Source organism: Anthonomus grandis, chromosome 4 (genome assembly GCF_022605725.1).
Source record: "Anthonomus grandis grandis chromosome 4, icAntGran1.3, whole genome shotgun sequence".
In the NCBI taxonomy this organism is placed as follows: domain Eukaryota; kingdom Metazoa; phylum Arthropoda; class Insecta; order Coleoptera; family Curculionidae; genus Anthonomus; species Anthonomus grandis.
In genome coordinates this window covers 2,444,964-2,462,618 of record NC_065549.1, presented here as the reverse complement: position 1 = coordinate 2,462,618, position 17,655 = coordinate 2,444,964, and the positions used below count along the sequence as shown (strand labels likewise).

The window sequence follows — 17,655 nt, the reverse complement described above, 5'->3', positions numbered from 1 at the left end:
CATAAGTATACTAACATAAGCAAGTTTGTTTATTTCTTTTTGTTTTAGTAAGTTGCCTACATTTATATTTTCGTTTTTACGTGCTTCATAATTTGTATATTTTAAGTAGAAAATAAAATGTTACAGTACAAATTGTATTTTATTTTCTTATATTCCGGTTTGGATCTTAAAGATATTCTGACCTATAATAATAAAATGTTATTAGTAATAACTTTTAGACGCCTTTAAACGAATAGCTTTAAATATGTTATATCGCATGTCACGTGATGAGATATGTAAATATGTATGTAATTGAACGTCTAATTTTCTTAACAAAGCATCTATTAAGATTCTGTCTTTATAGCAATCAAATATATTTGCCGTAGCTATTTTTTTTGTAATCGTAAAAATCTATCATATAATGACAGATTTTTAACAAAAAATCCATTAAACTAAAAATACAACAAATAACAAAATGGTAATGGCAAAAAACATGCCACGTTTTTGTTAATAAATATCCAAAATATTAAAGATACAAAAAGGCTTCAATAAACCAAACATTTTTAAGAATATAATAATTATGTACCTATGTATTATAACCAACCGGGTAATATACGTAAATTTTTTTAATGTTTCGTATGTAATTAAATAAGAAAAAGATATCTACAATCTTTACCATCGCTAATTAATTTCATAAAATATTTTAATATAAATATTTTTGATTACACCAATTTTTAATTTTTTTAACGGTTACGCCACTGGGCGACGCCGACGAAATATAGCCGACTGATATGAAATATTTTTGGACTGCCAGATGATGTCATTACGTCTTTCTCCTTTTATTAGTGACAGACGGAGAAGCCAATATCGCCGGCTCATATGGCGGGCGCATCTGATTGCACTCGTAGATACGTGAATCGTTTGATGCGATGTTGACGGTTTTCTGGCGGTCTCTCTCTTCTCTGTCTCTGTTCCGCTTACGTTAAAGCATAAAGACATGCTTGATCGTCAACAAACCGAATTTATGAATGAAACGTGTTGTCTCCCCTTATTTATATGTCTATGGCTTTGATCATATTTTTACTACAATCAGGATTTAGAATTCCACTTCCTTTCAGGTGCAGTCGAGATGTGGAGTTTTTATTACTGCCCTTTACAAAGTTCGAGCTACTTGGCAGGTTACTTTAGGTGATAGCTTAGAAAACTTCGGAATATTTCTTGCTTATTTTTGTTTATCTTTTGCAACACCCTCTATAGCCTTTGATTGTAAATAATTTTGTTCTGAAGTGGTTAAGGGAATGGTTGAGACATTGGTGACATCATCCTGGCTTTTTAACACTGTAGAACCAGTCATAGACTGAATTAACTCTTTATTGGCTTGAATTATTGCATTAAGCTTTTCAATAATGAGTTCTGATTGATCTTTTAACTGATCAATAATATCGGTCATATTATTAATGGGACAGAAGTGACGCAAGCATCTTTCTCGCATCTCAGAACTCCTCACTCGTGAACAGTTTTTAGATATTAATTTATGACATATATCACAAAAAAATCCCAACAATTCAATTTAAAAAAAAGTTTATCTTTCTTCTTGACACTGAGGCTGAACTGAATAATCTTTCGATCAGCTTCCTTCAAACGTATTAAATTCAGTGTAAACTCTTAAATCAACCAAAAACTTAGCAGACAGAAACGTAAACAAACACTAAAGTAAACCTAACCTATGTATAACATATAATACAACCTATTTACCATTATTTTGTAGTTTTTCTTCCATAAGGCGCGCGAGATTATCGACCATGGCGCCATCGTCCGAGGAACGGCAAATGTCCGCACCACCGTCCACCGGTCCGTCACTTCCGGACGCCGGTAAAACTTTGGCTCGTCTTATGGGTGTTTTACTGTCCGGTGATACGCCTGTAAAGTATTTTTACTATGGCACTAAAGTGTTATTTAAGCGGTACGCGATGCCATATATACAGCAGCCGTTAAGGGTTACTGACAAATTGGCGAGAGAGATTAAAGGGCTTTCGCCAAAATATCAAGCAAAAGCTTCGCACAAAAAAAAATTTCACAGGCTTTAAGGACGCTATGGAAGGTGGCCAAAGTTTTGGGAATATTACCCAATTTCTATGACAGTCCAAGGATCTTGTCGCTTACTTGAACCCCAGATTTAACCTACAGTGATCTTTCAACTAGGAGTTTAAAGGTATTTCTGTAGTACAATCTCTTGGGTATTTGATGTTATTTCCTTGGGTGTCTTTTATGGTATAATTGTTAGAGAGAGAAATCCTTATTATTCAAAATGATATTACTATAATAAGTGCAATAAATAAATTATTACTAAGAAATGTTGAATTGCTTTGCTTGAAAAACGATGGTGACATACTAGGGATACTATGGAAGAAAAAATTGCAACAAACAATTACAAAACTTTTAAGGAATTCTGCCCATTTATTGGGTTCCGTGCACTTATTGGACATTTTTCACATTTTGCTTAATCACAAAACAGTTTTACCAATAACCAAAACTCTTCATTTTATTCTCGACGCGTGTTTTAATTCGTAAAAATGCTTCTATAGCACGCAGGTTCTTGTGATTTTTTCAGCAAAGCAAAAATCAAACCGATCTGAGTACTAGAAGTAAAGTTATAACCCAAGTTACCTGAAATTGCCTTTCGTCTTGAACCTGATTTCCAAAAACTTATATAAAATATCTTTTAATACATGGATTTGTGTGATTTTTCCAATGAAAGCTTAAAAACATTCTAAAGAATCTTTTAAGATAAAAATCAAACAGATCTGAGGACTAGAAGTGAAGTTATGACTCAAGTTACCTTTCATCTTGGACATGATGTTTAAAAATTTGTATAAAAATACTTCTAATGCATGGATTTGTTTGCTTTTTTCAATAAAAGCTTAAGAACATCTTAAATATTCTTTTCAAGCGCAAATCAAGCCGATCTGAGCAATAGAAGTAGAGTTATAACTGAAGTTACCTAAAACTATGTTTCTATTTGAACCTGAATTCCAAAAACGTGTATAAAAACCTTCTAATGCAAGGATTTGTGTGATTTCTTTAATGGAAGCTTAAGAACATTCTAAAAAATTTTCAAAAAAAAAAAAATTCACGCCGATCTGAGCCCTAGAAGGAGCTGCCTAAAACTGTTTGTTTTCCTCTTAAACCTGATTTCCAAAAACTGGTATATCAAATCTCCTAATGCGTGGATTTGTGTGATTTTTTCAATAGAAGCTTAAGAACATTCTAAAGAATCTTTTAAAACAAAAATCAAACTGATCTGAGAACTAGAAGTGACGTTCTGACTGCCTAAAACTGTCGTTCCTCTTGGACTTGATTTACAAACAATTGTATACAGGTTGGCGCATCGAAAACGAAACAGAAGCATTTACGTGCAGTTTTTTTTTTAGAAAAACGATTAGATCCGTCGTTTTGATTTAATAGTTGTGGTGAATTATCGATTTAAAGCTGAAAGTAGCCTTTAATAGGTACATCAGATTAGTTTGTATTATTTTTAGAAAAAAATTTAGTAAAAGCATTTACTTAATAAGTAAGCGCTTTTCTTCATTATTCTCATGGTTTTTTATCATTTTGTTGTTGAAAATAGCGTTATTGGAGCGTTTTTTGTGGCAAAAAAGTTGTTTATTGTACTTATTTTAAATAGGAATGTAGTGCATAGTTTGGGACTGATTCGACCAAACTTTGTTGCTAAACCATCTTTTAACACTTTATACAAAAATTAACGAAATTATAAAAAACGTAACATTGAAAATCCCATAAGGGTCGAAGCAATAGAAGTGGGGGTTTTAGGGCATCTTTATGTAGATCCTTCATTAAGTAACCGCAAATTGGATACTGTGTGTGGTACAGTATGTAGTACCTAACGAATTCTAAAGGCCCATAATTTTCATCCATATAAAATTCACCTTGTACAATATTTTAATGAAGACGATTTTGATTGGCGATCACAATTTTGTCAAAATATGAATGAACGATGCACAACCAAACACACGGCAGCCAAAAATTAAATGTTTAGGCAGGTATTTTTAGCGATCATTTAGTTAATCCCTTTGTCTTACCTGTAAATTTGACCGGTGAAATGTATTTCGAATTACTGGAAGACGTCATAGATCCTGCCATTTAACTATCATAATTGAAAATTAGAAAGATCGGCGGTAGATTGGGAATAAGTTGATGTTCCAACAGGATGGTGCCACACCACATTACGTATTACGTGTTCGTCAATATTTAGATCAGACGTGTCCAGATCGATGCACAGACAGAAGAGGTGCCATTGAATGGTCCCCAAGATCGCCAGATTTATCACCTTTGGATTTTTTGTGGGGTCACTTAAAAAGCATAATCTATGCTACTCAACCAACATCCTTAGAAGATTTGCGTTTAAGAATTGTGAATGAGTGAAACAATGTTTTGAGCAAAATCCTTATTACTGCATGGAGGTGGTCATTTCCAACATTTACTTGCCTGACGGGTCAGTTCATTCTTCATATTTAAACTACATTCCTGCCAAATGTATTGATCCCCAGTAATGATTATGTATTAGTTTTATTTTAGTTTTAAATCAATAAATCTCCAAAACCACTGAATTGAAGTAGATAAATTTTACATCGTTATAAAGGGAATTTAAAGACCTTTAAAATAAAGTTTCACTCCCGGATCTGAGGATTAGAAATCAAGTTATGACCCAAGTTACCTAAAGCTGTATTTCCTCTTGGACATGACTTTCAAAAATTTGTATAAAATTACTTCTAATGGATGATTTTTTCAATGGAAGCTTAAGAACATACTAAAGAAATTTTCAAAAAATAAAAATCAAGCCGTTCTGAGCCCTAGAAAAAGAGTTATGTCTCAAGTTAGCAATAACTGTTTTTGCTCTTGGACCTGATTGCCAAAAACTTGTATCAAAAACCTTCTAATGCATGGATTTAGGTGATTTTTTCAATAAAGATTCTAATCTTTTAAGACAAAAATCAAACGGATTGAGAATTAGAAGAAGAGTTATGACCCATGTTACCTTAAACTATCGTTCCTCTTGGACATGATTTATAAAAACTTGTATCAAAAACCTTCTAATGTGTGGATTTGTGTGGTTTTTTCAATGAAGGCTTAAAAATCCTTCAGGACAAAAAATTCTTCTAAAGCTGCTAACATCGTTAGTAAAACACGTGTCGAGGATAAATTAAAGAGTGTCGGTGTCAGACCACAAATTCTAACCATAAGACCGTTTTCTTTAACCAATACATTGTTTACAAAGACAAAGACTCTTTAACAGCGACATGCTTTCAAAAGCCAAAAAAATATAAACGCTTTGACTTACCGGTAATAAAAAAAAAATAATAAAAAAAAAATAAAACATACCATGCAAAAGCAAAGTGAACGGACTAAACACAACAGGGAGATGACGGTGTACGGGAGGCTCAAAAACCGCTGTAGCGTTTGGTTTGTTACCTATAGCGGACAATATTTCGGCCATTTGTTTCGTATTGATGCCGCAATTGTTGGCGACGTTCTTCTGGCACCGTTTGTGGACGTTCAACGAGCAGACCTCGCACTGCAGCCCCTGCCTGAATAGGCCGTAAAGCAGGGAGCCGCAGTGGTCGCAAAACGTGAACCGCTTGTAGTTGTGCACCACGAACCGATGCGGGATATTTACATTGAAACCGGTACTTTGTACGGAGGGCTTCAAGGAGAGAAAAAAAAATTGCGTTGAAATGAGTTGGAAGTGAGGACAATTTATAACTTACTTCCTCCTTCATGCCGGGACATTTCGTCAGGACCACGTGGTGGCATCTCTTATGGACTACGCAGGTGCACACTGTAAAAAGGTTTCATTAATTTAAGGCCAGTTTTATCAGGTGTTAGATGTTCAGAGGGTGATTGTTTTAGTCATTTTAAGATCTGCAATTGATTTGCCATTGATTTTATGTTATATTTTGTAAAGAAATACATTAATAGAATAGAGTAAGCTTTATTAGAAAAAAATGGGCTATACAGGATGTAATATAAGTGATGACTTTAATTTTGAGAGGTGATTCCTTGTAAAAAAGTCCATATAAACATATGTCCGGAGACGCTGCCAGACGTTTGCCAGATACAGAGCGTTAAATTTAAAAAAAAAAATGGAACCTTTGTGTCCCGTAAATTTTCTATTACATCTTACGTCGTTTAGAGAAAATGATTAAAAACCATGTCTCAGCACGTCTCTGGCCTCTTCAAAATTACTTAAAAATTGTTCTTATTTGGAATACATGTATAAAAATAGCATTGATAAGAAAATACCCACATGAAAGACACATAAATTTGCTATTGTGATAATCAGTCAATTGATGATATGAATCATAGACTTTTTGCTTGTAAAAACAATTCTCTCGCCATTCAATTTTTAAACATGGAACTTGGAAAACTTTCTTTACTTCCAATGTGCCAAGCAACCCTTATGGTAGAAGTTAACACAACTAAAAAACTAGAAGTAAAAAAAATGTAAAAATAAAATATAATTCACATAAAAACTAGACTTGCAATAATGAATAGTAGAATTATAATAGTATACTGTGTCCAATGAAATTGTCCAAAGAATATGTGCACAAATTTTCAAAACTGTATATGATCAACTTTCTGAGTTATGCACATTTTGTCGAATTTTTAGAATAAAAAATCATTTTTTTTATAAAAATATTTTTTTTTCTCAAAATCTTGTACGAATTTTGAGAAACGCTGAAATAGGTGTCCAATGAAATTGTCCAAAGAATATGTGTATACATTTTCAAAACTGTATATGATCAATTTTTTGAGTTATGGACATTTTGTTGAATTTTTGGAATAAAAAATTATTTTTTTTTATAATTTTTTTTTTCTCAAGATCTTGTACGAAATTTGAGAAACGCTGAAATAGGTGTCCAATGAAATTGTTCAAAGAATATGTGTACAAATTTTCAAAACTATATCTGATCAATTTTTTGAGTTATGGACATTTTGTCGAATTTATAGAATAAAAAATTATTTTTTTTTATAAAATATTTTTTTTCTCAAAATCTTGTACGAATTTTGAGAAACGCTGAAATAGGTGTCCAATGAAATTGTCCAAAGAATATGTGTACAAATTTTCAAAACTATATCTGATCAATTTTTTGAGTTATGGACATTTTGTCGAATTTTTAGAATAAAAAATTATTTTTTTTTATAAAATATTTTTTTCTCAAAATCTTGTACGAATTTTGAGAAACGCTGAAATAGGTGTCCAATGAAATTGTCCAAAAAATATGTGTACAAATTTTCAAAACTATATCTGGTCAATTTTTTGAATTATGGACATTTTGTCGAATTTTTAGAATAAAAAATTATTTTTTTTTATAAAATATTTTTTTTCTCAAAATCTTGTACGAATTTTGAGAAACGCTGAAATAGGTGTCCAATGAAATTGTCCAAAGAATATGTGTACAAATTTTCAAAACTATATCTGATCAATTTTTTGAGTTATGGACATTTTGTCGAATTTTTAGAATAAAAAATTATTTTTTTTTATAAAATATTTTTTTTCTCAAAATCTTGTACGAATTTTGAGAAACGCTGAAATAGGTGTCCAATGAAATTGTCCAAAGAATATGTGTACAAATTTTCAAAACAATATCTGATCAATTTTTTGAGTTATGGACATTTTGTTGAATTTTTAGAATAAAAAATTATTTTTTTTTATAAAAATTTTTTTTCTTAAAATCTTGTACGAATTTTGAGAAACGCTGAAATAGGTGTCCAATGAAATTGTCCAAAGAATATGTCTACAAATTTTCAAAACTATATCTGATCAACTTTCTGAGTTATGCACATTTTGTCGAATTTATAGAATAAAAAATTATTTTTTTTTATAAAATATTTTTTTCTCAAAATCTTGTACGAATTTTGAGAAACGCTGAAATAGGTGTCCAATGAAATTGTCCAAAGAATATGTGTACAAATTTTCAAAACTATATCTGATCAATTTTTTGAGTTATGGACATTTTGTCGAATTTTTAGAATAAAAAATTATTTTTTTTTATAAAATATTTTTTTTCTCAAAATCTTGTACGAATTTTGAGAAACGCTGAAATAGGTGTCCAATGAAATTGTCCAAAGAATATGTCTACAAATTTTCAAAACTATATCTGATCAACTTTCTGAGTTATGCACATTTTGTCGAATTTATAGAATAAAAAATTATTTTTTTTATAAAATATTTTTTTTCTTAAAATCTTGTACGAATTTTAAGAAACGCTGAAATAGGTGTCCAATGAAATTGTCCAAAAAATATGTGTACAAATTTTCAAAACAATATCTGATCAATTTTTTGAGTTATGGACATTTTGTTGAATTTTTAGAATAAAAAATTATTTTTTTTTATAAAAATTTTTTTTCTTAAAATCTTGTACGAATTTTGAGAAACGCTGAAATAGGTGTCCAATGAAATTGTCCAAAGAATATGTGTACAAATTTTCAAAACTATATCTGATCAATTTTTTGAGTTATGGACATTTTGTCGAATTTTTAGAATAAAAAATTATTTTTTTTTATAAAATATTTTTTTTCTCAAAATCTTGTACGAATTTTGAGAAACGCTGAAATAGGTGTCCAATGAAATTGTCCAAAGAATATGTGTACAAATTTTCAAAACTATATCTGATCAATTTTTTGAGTTATGGACATTTTGTCGAATTTTTAGAATAAAAAATTATTTTTTTTTATAAAATATTTTTTTTCTCAAAATCTTGTACGAATTTTGAGAAACGCTGAAATAGGTGTCCAATGAAATTGTCCAAAGAATATGTGTACAAATTTTCAAAACTATATCTGATCAATTTTTTGAGTTATGGACATTTTGTCGAATTTTTAGAATAAAAAATTATTTTTTTTTATAAAATATTTTTTTTCTCAAAATCTTGTACGGATTTTGAGAAACGCTGAAATAGGTGTCCAATGAAATTGTCCAAAAAATATGTGTACAAATTTTCAAAACTATATCTGATCAATTTTTTGAGTTATGGACATTTTGTCGAATTTTTAGAATAAAAAATTATTTTTTTTTATAAAATATTTTTTTTCTCAAAATCTTGTACGAATTTTGAGAAACGCTGAAATAGGAGTCCAATGAAATTGTCCAAAGAATATGTGTACAAATTTTCAAAACAGCATCTGATCAATTTTTTGAGTTATTGACATTCTGTTGAATTTTTAAAATAAAAAATTCCTTTAAGAAAAACAATCATTCTTTTGAGTTTATTTATTTTGGAAAGAGTCCAAAATAAATTTATCATGTTTTGCTTATACAAATTTGGTACAAGAATTCCCAATGACCATGTATATGACCATGGTCAGAGGGTATTGGACTTAAAAACATGGAGACATTGGAGAGTTTATGCTGATTTGGTTGTTTTATACAAATTAGTTAATGTTAAAATATTCTACCATGAAATTTTTGAAATAATCTTTCAATATTCTCTTTAGAAATTTTAGGCAAAATATATTGTTCTTTTTAACATTTCATAGTACAAATTATGCATCCCAATCTCCTGTCGAAAGAACGAGATTGAAATCTTGGGCATATCCTTTGTCAAAGGATTATATTTATTACAGGATTGGTTTATTACTATTATAATGCGTTTTTGTTAAGTTGTACGTACAAGTGGTGTTATATCAAATATATAAAAGTTCAGGATATTATGGACGATTTTACATATTTTTAGATCAACACTGGATAATTTTCGGTTTTTGTCACGCTTTTTATAATTGTTAAATTACTATTGATTTTCATAATGGGAATTTTCCTGCTTACAATGACCCAATGATCAATGATCAATCACCCTCTGAAGTGTCTGTACCACTATATAAAACAATATATCTCATCATTTACAGGTTAAAAGGACAAAAAAAGCTTGTATATAAAAGACATCATTATTTCTTATCATGCATGAGGCACATTTATTTACATTTAAAAAAAAAACGGTTAAGCATTTAGGCTAAAATAGTCGACACAACGAAACACCAATCACACACCAATTTAAACAGGTTAGTTAACATGCTCTAAGTAATATCAATCGTACCTTGACACTGATAGCCTTGTTTGCCTAAACCCCTGTAAACAAAACCGTTATTAACGTTATTCGACGGAACCGAAAGTGTGACATTTTTTAAAACACCTCAAGCCACAAAAAGAAGCCCTCCCTAGCGAACCCAAAAAACAGACTCATATTAAGGCAAACTTTGGACTTTCAATGGATGAGAAAAATGAGTCCTTAATATGAGTTTGTAAAAAAAAATAAAAAGGATATGGCGGTCCGGGTTCCTTACCAAATGAATTCCCTGCACAGAGAACAAAATGTCGGCTGTCTCAAGAATGTGGCCATGAATTTGTGCCCGTTGACCTGGTGGACGCGGCGTCGCATCGCGCCGCGACGCCTGTTGAATCCCTGTCGCTCCTTGAATTCTCTGGGTTTGGCGCCATAATCTTTCAGTTAAAAAATAAACACAATTAGTGGTTACATACAAGAGGTTTCTGGGTTGTTTCTGGGTGTTCTTACCATTTGTTGAATGTTTCAGGTCCACCTTGATCTTTAGTTTGCCTTTGGGTTCTAGGTTGACCTGGAAATAGGCACTCGTTTAGGATATTGAACTAAGTTTATTGCAAAAAATTAATGTTTGATCAATCTAGGGTCCAGCTAACTTAAAGTTACTTATTGAGCATCAAGTTTATCTAGTTTAATTGGTATATTTTGGTTCTATGCTCTCAATGGGTGATGTTTTAAATGTACTCATCAAGTGCATTTAAAGCGCCACTGGATAAATTTGGCTTTCAACTAATGTTTCAATATTTTCAATTTCATCTCTGACAGAAGGAACTCAAAGAGTGAGGGTTGGTAGAGTTTTTTCCATGGCAACCACTGGTGTTCTTCAGGTTAGTAATTTGAGCCCTTCTGTTATATGCTTTATTTATAAATGACTTGTTGCAAGTTGTCTTAAATATGCCTCCCTTTGATATTTACCGATTACTTTAAGATGTTCAGGGTAATTGAAAACCAGACTACTACTACTGCATCTAAATGCAGGTTGGTTTTAGAAAAATAAAATGTTGCTCAATTTTGGTAAGTATTCTGTTATGACATTTACAAGTCATTATAAAATGACAAACATCGTGAATTGCCCAGAAAATTTAAGTGCAAAGATCTTGATGTGAACTTTCAAGCAGATTTGAAGCTTAATAATCATTTCAATATAATAACAAATGAAGCTTATAAAATGTTGAGATTTATAATAAGGAACCACAAGCATTTTAAACAGTTTTATAGTACAGTCAAAGTGCATAATCCCTTGATGAGACTCCATTTCAAGTATGATTCTGTAATATGAGCACCACAGGCAGAAGTTAATATAGATCTTATTGAAAAGGTACAAAAACGATTTTTGTGGTACTTGTTTGTTAGAGAATATAATGCTTATTCATACTTGGTGTCTTACAAAGGCATACTTGAGAGTTTTAAATATCTACACCAAAGATGAAAAATGCAATCAGTTTAGTTTATACACTTTAATGCAAATAGCATTAAATACAAAGGTATTTCATTGGTTAATTAACTTAAGTTCATTGGTCCTAAGATTTATTTAAGGTTAAATTACAGATGGTTACTTTTGGTCAGTGTGGTTGATTAGGTTTTGCTTTTTGTCTGGTCTAGTTCTTCAATTGCCTAGTCTTTAGGATAGGTAATTGCTTTTGTTCCTGTTTTTATTTTTTCGAGTTAGATTTATAAGTCTATTTCATTACTTCCTTCATGCAATTACATTTTACTCTCTGTAAATGTGTTTGTTGGAAATAAATAAATAAGTTAGGATTGTGGATTTTTAAAGAATTTCACAGGAAGACTGTAAGATATATACATGGTGTCTCAAATATCAATGATACACCGAAAAAGGACAATAGACCAGGTGCTCAGGGATTTAAAAAATATATTAAAAAAAAATCTTGAGTACTTTTGAAATTATAGACATTCATAGCAAACCGAAAAAAATTGACATCCCCTGTTGATCTTTCTATTACTGTGGTTACAAATTTTTCATTTTCTTAACAGTTTTTTTTTAATGTAACCCTGAACAACCCTTCGATAAATTACAAGACTAAATTCAAATAGAATTGTTCAAATTTTTAAGAAATTATCAGATTTTTGCTCAAATCTGAAATCTGAAAATTGTGTCGTTTGACCAGCAGTCCTGGAAAAGAAAATTAGTTAGTAGTAATTTACTGTTTGGCAAGTGATTTTAGAAGTTGGCGTATCTAATCTAGATTGAACTATGCCCCTTCACTCAACTTTTTTGGAAGATCTTATAGGTACATATAATGCACACTTTTTAACTTTTTATATCACTCTTTTTAATGCCTTTATGACCTGTAATAGTGTATAGTTTTTCTATTTTTATAAGAAAGCAAGAATTTCCTTTTGGTGGAAACATATAAATGAATGAAATAGTATAAGGAAATGAAATCATATAATCTCTCTTCTTCTTGTTAAGGCTTGTTATTGTTAAGTGTACTTTGTCACTATTTATGAAAACATGAAGTAGCTTTAGCTAATCTTCAGCTTTGTAGGCAATAATGGTGTATTCTATTATTACCTGAATAAGGACATGTTGAATTGAATTGAAATAGGGTTTCATCTAGTTCAGTTGCTATATTTTGGTTCTATGCCCTCGGGAATGGGTGATCTTTTAAATATACTTGATAAGTTATGTTGCCTCCTAATGTGAAAGGAAAAGGTTGTTTGGTTGTGTACTTATTACAAGAATCTCATTAGGACTTTCACTGGCTTACATTTGTTATTTCAATTAGGTACTTGATTTAACAAATATGTAATTTGTTATGATGTACTACTATTTTATCCTTTGGGTTTCATTTGTATGCTGTGTTCACCCTAGTTGAACACACCTGAAGAATGAAAAGTATTTTATTGTAGATCCTTAGGATCCTAGAGGATTTTTTAAGGTAATATATTTGTTTTGATCTGATTAGGGGTCAACATTAAAATGTTGGTTTACAGTGGCATAAGTTTAAAACACATTCTTTATTATTATTATTAACCTAGGAAAGAAAATAAAGTAATAATTGAGATGCAATCAAGGGCATTCAAAACAAAAATGGAACAAGCACCTGTTTTTCCACTTTATTAAATAGAAATGTGACAATTATGGACCTTAAGTATCACTTTTGTTAAATGGAAAAATTATTATTTTCCTAAAATCCATAAAAAAGTGGACAAAACCAAAGTTTCAGGTACACTATCGGACAAAAGTAGAGAAACTTTTTAAATTTGCGTTTTATTTGAATACTTCAAAACTAATGCAGTTCTACACATAATGAAAATCAACAATAATTGTTAAGAGTTAATTTGTATAAAGTAAAATAAATTGTAAAAGAAAATCCTAAGATTTAATTTAATTAAACAAAATATTTATGAGACAAAAGTAGAGAAACTAAATTTTATTCCAAAAGTACAAGTTATTTCTTATTTCTATCTTAGAAAAATTAATAGTAAGTAGAGTATCCCTTATTGGCAATCACCTCGCGGCATCGATTTGGCATGGATTCCAACAGTTTCATAATGGTTTCCTCTCCAATAGAATTCCAGGAATCTTGTAAAACTTTTATAAGATCATTTTTATTACTGATCTGATGTTGCCTTACACGCCGGTCTAGTTCCTCCCAGAGGTTTTCAATCGGGTTAAGATCGGGACTTTGCGCAGGAAAGTCCATAACCCTAATATTTTCCGATAAAAACCAATCTTTGACAACCTTTGATTTATGTTTGGGGTCGTTATCTTGTAGGAATATCCAAGTCAAAGGTAAATTATCCTCAGCAAAGGGTAGCATTACATTTTGTAGGATGTCTAAATACACAAATCGATCCATGATACCCTCAATGATGTGTAATGGTCCTGTACCGAACCCAGAGAAGCAACCCCATACCATGCAGGAGCCACCACCATGCTTTACCGTAGGCTGTGTATATCTTGGATCGAATCTTTTGCCTTGTGGTCGATGTACCCATGAGATTCCATCGGACCCAAACAAATTGAACTTACTTTCATCAGTAAAAAGAACTTTTTTCCAGTCGTTGGTTGTCCAATGCAAATATTTTTGTGCAAAGTTGAGTTGGGCCTTCTGATTCTTCTTGCTAATAAACGGCTTTTTAGCGGCTCTTCTACTAAATAATCCTCCTTCCCTCAGTCGTCTTTGTATGGTCTTAGAACTAACATTAACACCAGGTAATTCACTTAAAATTTTATTTGCTGATTTGTGAGGATCAGACTGGGCAATTCTTTTTATCATCATTTCCATGTGTTTGGTTGTTTTTCTTGGGCGGCCACTTTTTTTAATGCTTTTTGTTGAATTTCGTGTTTTAAAATTAGAAATTGTCTTGCTAACAACGGACTTATGCAAATTAAGCGTTTTACTAATGTCCACTTGTCGTATACCACTCTTGTGTGCATCAACTATTTTTCTACGAAGGTCTTCAGACAAATATCTTCCGCGAGGCATGTTGATTAAAAAAACTATGCAAAACTATCAACAGAACTCACGTAAAGCGAACTAAATACTAAATTTGGACGATTGATATTTAGGTTTCTCTACTTATGTCCATCCGAAAATATTTGAATTCTTTTATTGTAAATAAACAACTGATAAGAGGCATGTAAAATGCGGTAAAAAAACGCAGTTGTTGAGAACTACAATATTTGTAGTAAATATTTAATTTAAATACATGGTTTCCGTAAATCAAAGAATTTTTAGAAGTTTCTCTACTTTTGTCCGATAGTGTAGTTGACCTACTTATCAAACACCCATTTAAGAGTGTCATTGTCACTATGTCACTGAGCCAATTTATGATAAAATAAAGATAAAAATGCTCAAACAACAACACTAATCACCTTATCAGTGTTGTTTATAATAAGATAAGATATGAAGAGAGGTTTCAGTTTAGTATATTGACCTCTTTACAATGATCAATAGACTTGGTAGTTACCCAAAACTCTGGAGGTTCATCCTTGCTCCTGTTAAGCAGCTCCTCAAAGGGTATGGTACAATTAGCGACGAAAACATCGGGAGGAATCGCGGCGTCATGAAAAACGGTAAGGGTAAGCGTTTTCGCGTTCTCCACATTATGGTCGAACTGCTCGTTCCAGGTAGGGTCGAAGGTTTTCTGTTTGGTTGTAGACTGGGCGATCTGCACGTCGTCTACGTCGATGGTAACGTAAGGATCGAGCGGTTGCTCGTCCGCTTTTCCAAACGCGTGCCTCTTGGAACAGTCGGTCGGGCGCAAACCTTGGGCCTCGCATATTTTTACACGCACCGTGCCCGTGAACATGGCACCTCTCTCCCGAGAAACTGTAGGAACTACTCACTCGCGACAACGGGGCGTAAGGTAAGGACGACGACGACGACGATGATGATGATGATGATAAACCAAGGGGATAACGTAATGGGGAATTTATTCGCGCCACGCCCGGCACTAAGCTCTCTCTCGCCACTAGTCGCTGCCGCGCGTTTTATCAGCTACATCGATAAACAACCAACAGGAACGGGAGCCCCGAAAACAAACAGCCGTGACGATGCCTTCGGTGGAGCAGCCATTGCCGTCATCATCGTAGTCGGGCTTCGCGCACTCCTCGGCTCCTTTCGATCCCACGGGCATCGGCCCTGCGTATTACGACGCTCGCCGCCTCCGGTCCGGTTTTTATTCCAGGATCGCAGGGAGCAGAATCGGGAATTTCGGGATCGACATTGAAATATTTCGCACCGTTGTCGGGTCTCGGTCAAGCTATTTAAATGCCAGGACTAAAAAAACGTTTGACAACGTCGACCGTCATAGTTGATAGGTCGTTTCGGTTTCCCTTCGGTTGCGAGGAGGGCTTCATTCACCGGTTGGATTGAATTATTATTATTATTACGTCACGCGAGAAATGTGCAGGCGTTGATTGAATATTTGGGAAGATACGCAACCTTATGGGCTAAAGCGTGACCGCAAATATGCGTGAAAAATAGATGGCGATTCTCTCCAGTATGCGCGAAAATAATTTCGTCCGTTGCTTCTCATTAGTAATCGGCCGATATCCCTGAGTCGTGTGGGAGAGTTTTTGCACAGGTTCGTGTTTCCCGTATTCCAATTTGGTAGTTGTTAAAAAATTTTCTTGGATATCATAATCACAAATAGATAGATATATGTAAATGTGTTTAGTTTGTGAGACAATGGCTCCTTTAGGCAAAATTAATCAGTGTGCGTATCGTGGGTGCAATAATGTAAGAAAATGTAAAAACAATGTTCTCAGTTTTTTCAAATTTCCAATTTTAAAACCAGTGTTGCTTAGCCAGTGGATAGAAAATATAGGCAATGCGGAAACATATGTTATGGATGAAAATTTATTAAAAAACAAAGTGGTTTGCGAAAAACATTTTGACAAAATATATATTGCAGTAAGTAATAAGCGAAAGAGACTTTTAAAATCAGCTCAATTTCATGGAAAGGTATTATTTTTGATATTTTACTGTTTCCTTCCAAATTAGTGTTATAAATTTACTCTAAATTATAGAACCGGCCTCTAGAAACACAATTTCTTTGTCTGATACCTGATGTAATGCTCAAAGCCTTGAGAGCTTAGATGCAAAAGTTTTATCAATAAATTGAGAAAATGGTAAGTAAAGAATATTATAATATTACTTAAACTTGACATTTTATTTTTTATAGGCAGATTTTTTTAACTGTTGTTAAAAGTACATGAGTGGGTATACTTTTAATACTCATTTTCGTGCTCGCATTACTGAAAATATTCCTATTTGCCCTTTTGCATATTTTCAAACCCTTTTACAAGTTGGTGACAAACCTTACCTATTACGACAATAAGTATTATAATATTATTATAACTATAATTATTATTATATATTACTTACCAGTGGCGGCTCGTGGGTCAATCTTCAGGGGGGTCATTTTGGTTTGAAAACTTATAGTTTACTCTAATAGAAAAAAAAACAAATCAAACTATTGATTTTTTAAAGTATTTGAAAGATCTTTTAGCATTTATATTTTAGATTAAAAAATACAGACTTAGATAAAACTCAATAATATTTACCGAGATATTTATCCTATTAAGCGGGTAAAAATAACTTTAAATGCTTAAATCGTTTTCCGAAAATTAACTTTGCCTTTTTATTAGAGTAAATATTTTAAATAAAAATATAGGAAAAAGGGTATAAACAGGTTATCGAAACCACTCCATCCAGAATCATCGTACGTTTTGGAGATCGGCCGAAAAGGACGAAAAAGCGTGTAAATTTGCAAAAAATATTTTTATCGGTTTATGTTGACTCGCTGCTTTTTGCAGGATAAAATTAAGTTGATGGGCATAGCAATAAATAAAGTGTGCATTTGGGTATATTTCTTTAATTTTTGTTTGTACTCCTCCCAGTTTACCGCTCATGACTGATGCACCATCGTAACTTTGGGCAATTAATTTTTCAGGTGCTTCATTAATTTCTGATAATTGAAGTTCTTCCAATATTACATTAGTTAAGTGTTGTGCTGTGGCACCTGGAGGGTTAACAAATTTCCAAAATCTTTCATGTACAAT

The 17,655-nt window shown here is 32.2% G+C and overlaps 1 protein-coding gene across 1 annotated transcript in view; it reads right to left on the bottom strand.

Annotated features, from left to right (window-relative positions):
• The window catches only part of LOC126735178 (protein kinase C), a 34,535-nt gene extending 18,566 nt beyond the window's left edge, over positions 1 to 15,969 (bottom strand). The window contains exons 1-7 of the mRNA XM_050439128.1: positions 15,057 to 15,969; positions 10,569 to 10,629; positions 10,339 to 10,495; positions 10,092 to 10,123; positions 5,766 to 5,836; positions 5,380 to 5,701; positions 1,735 to 1,899 (exon numbers count right to left, since the gene is read on the bottom strand). Of these exons, the coding sequence (XP_050295085.1) occupies positions 1,735 to 1,899; positions 5,380 to 5,701; positions 5,766 to 5,836; positions 10,092 to 10,123; positions 10,339 to 10,495; positions 10,569 to 10,629; positions 15,057 to 15,398 (1,150 nt within the window). The 5' untranslated portion in view covers positions 15,399 to 15,969. The remainder of the gene's footprint in view (positions 1 to 1,734; positions 1,900 to 5,379; positions 5,702 to 5,765; positions 5,837 to 10,091; positions 10,124 to 10,338; positions 10,496 to 10,568; positions 10,630 to 15,056) is intronic.
• Between the last annotated feature and the right edge of the window lie 1,686 nt (positions 15,970 to 17,655).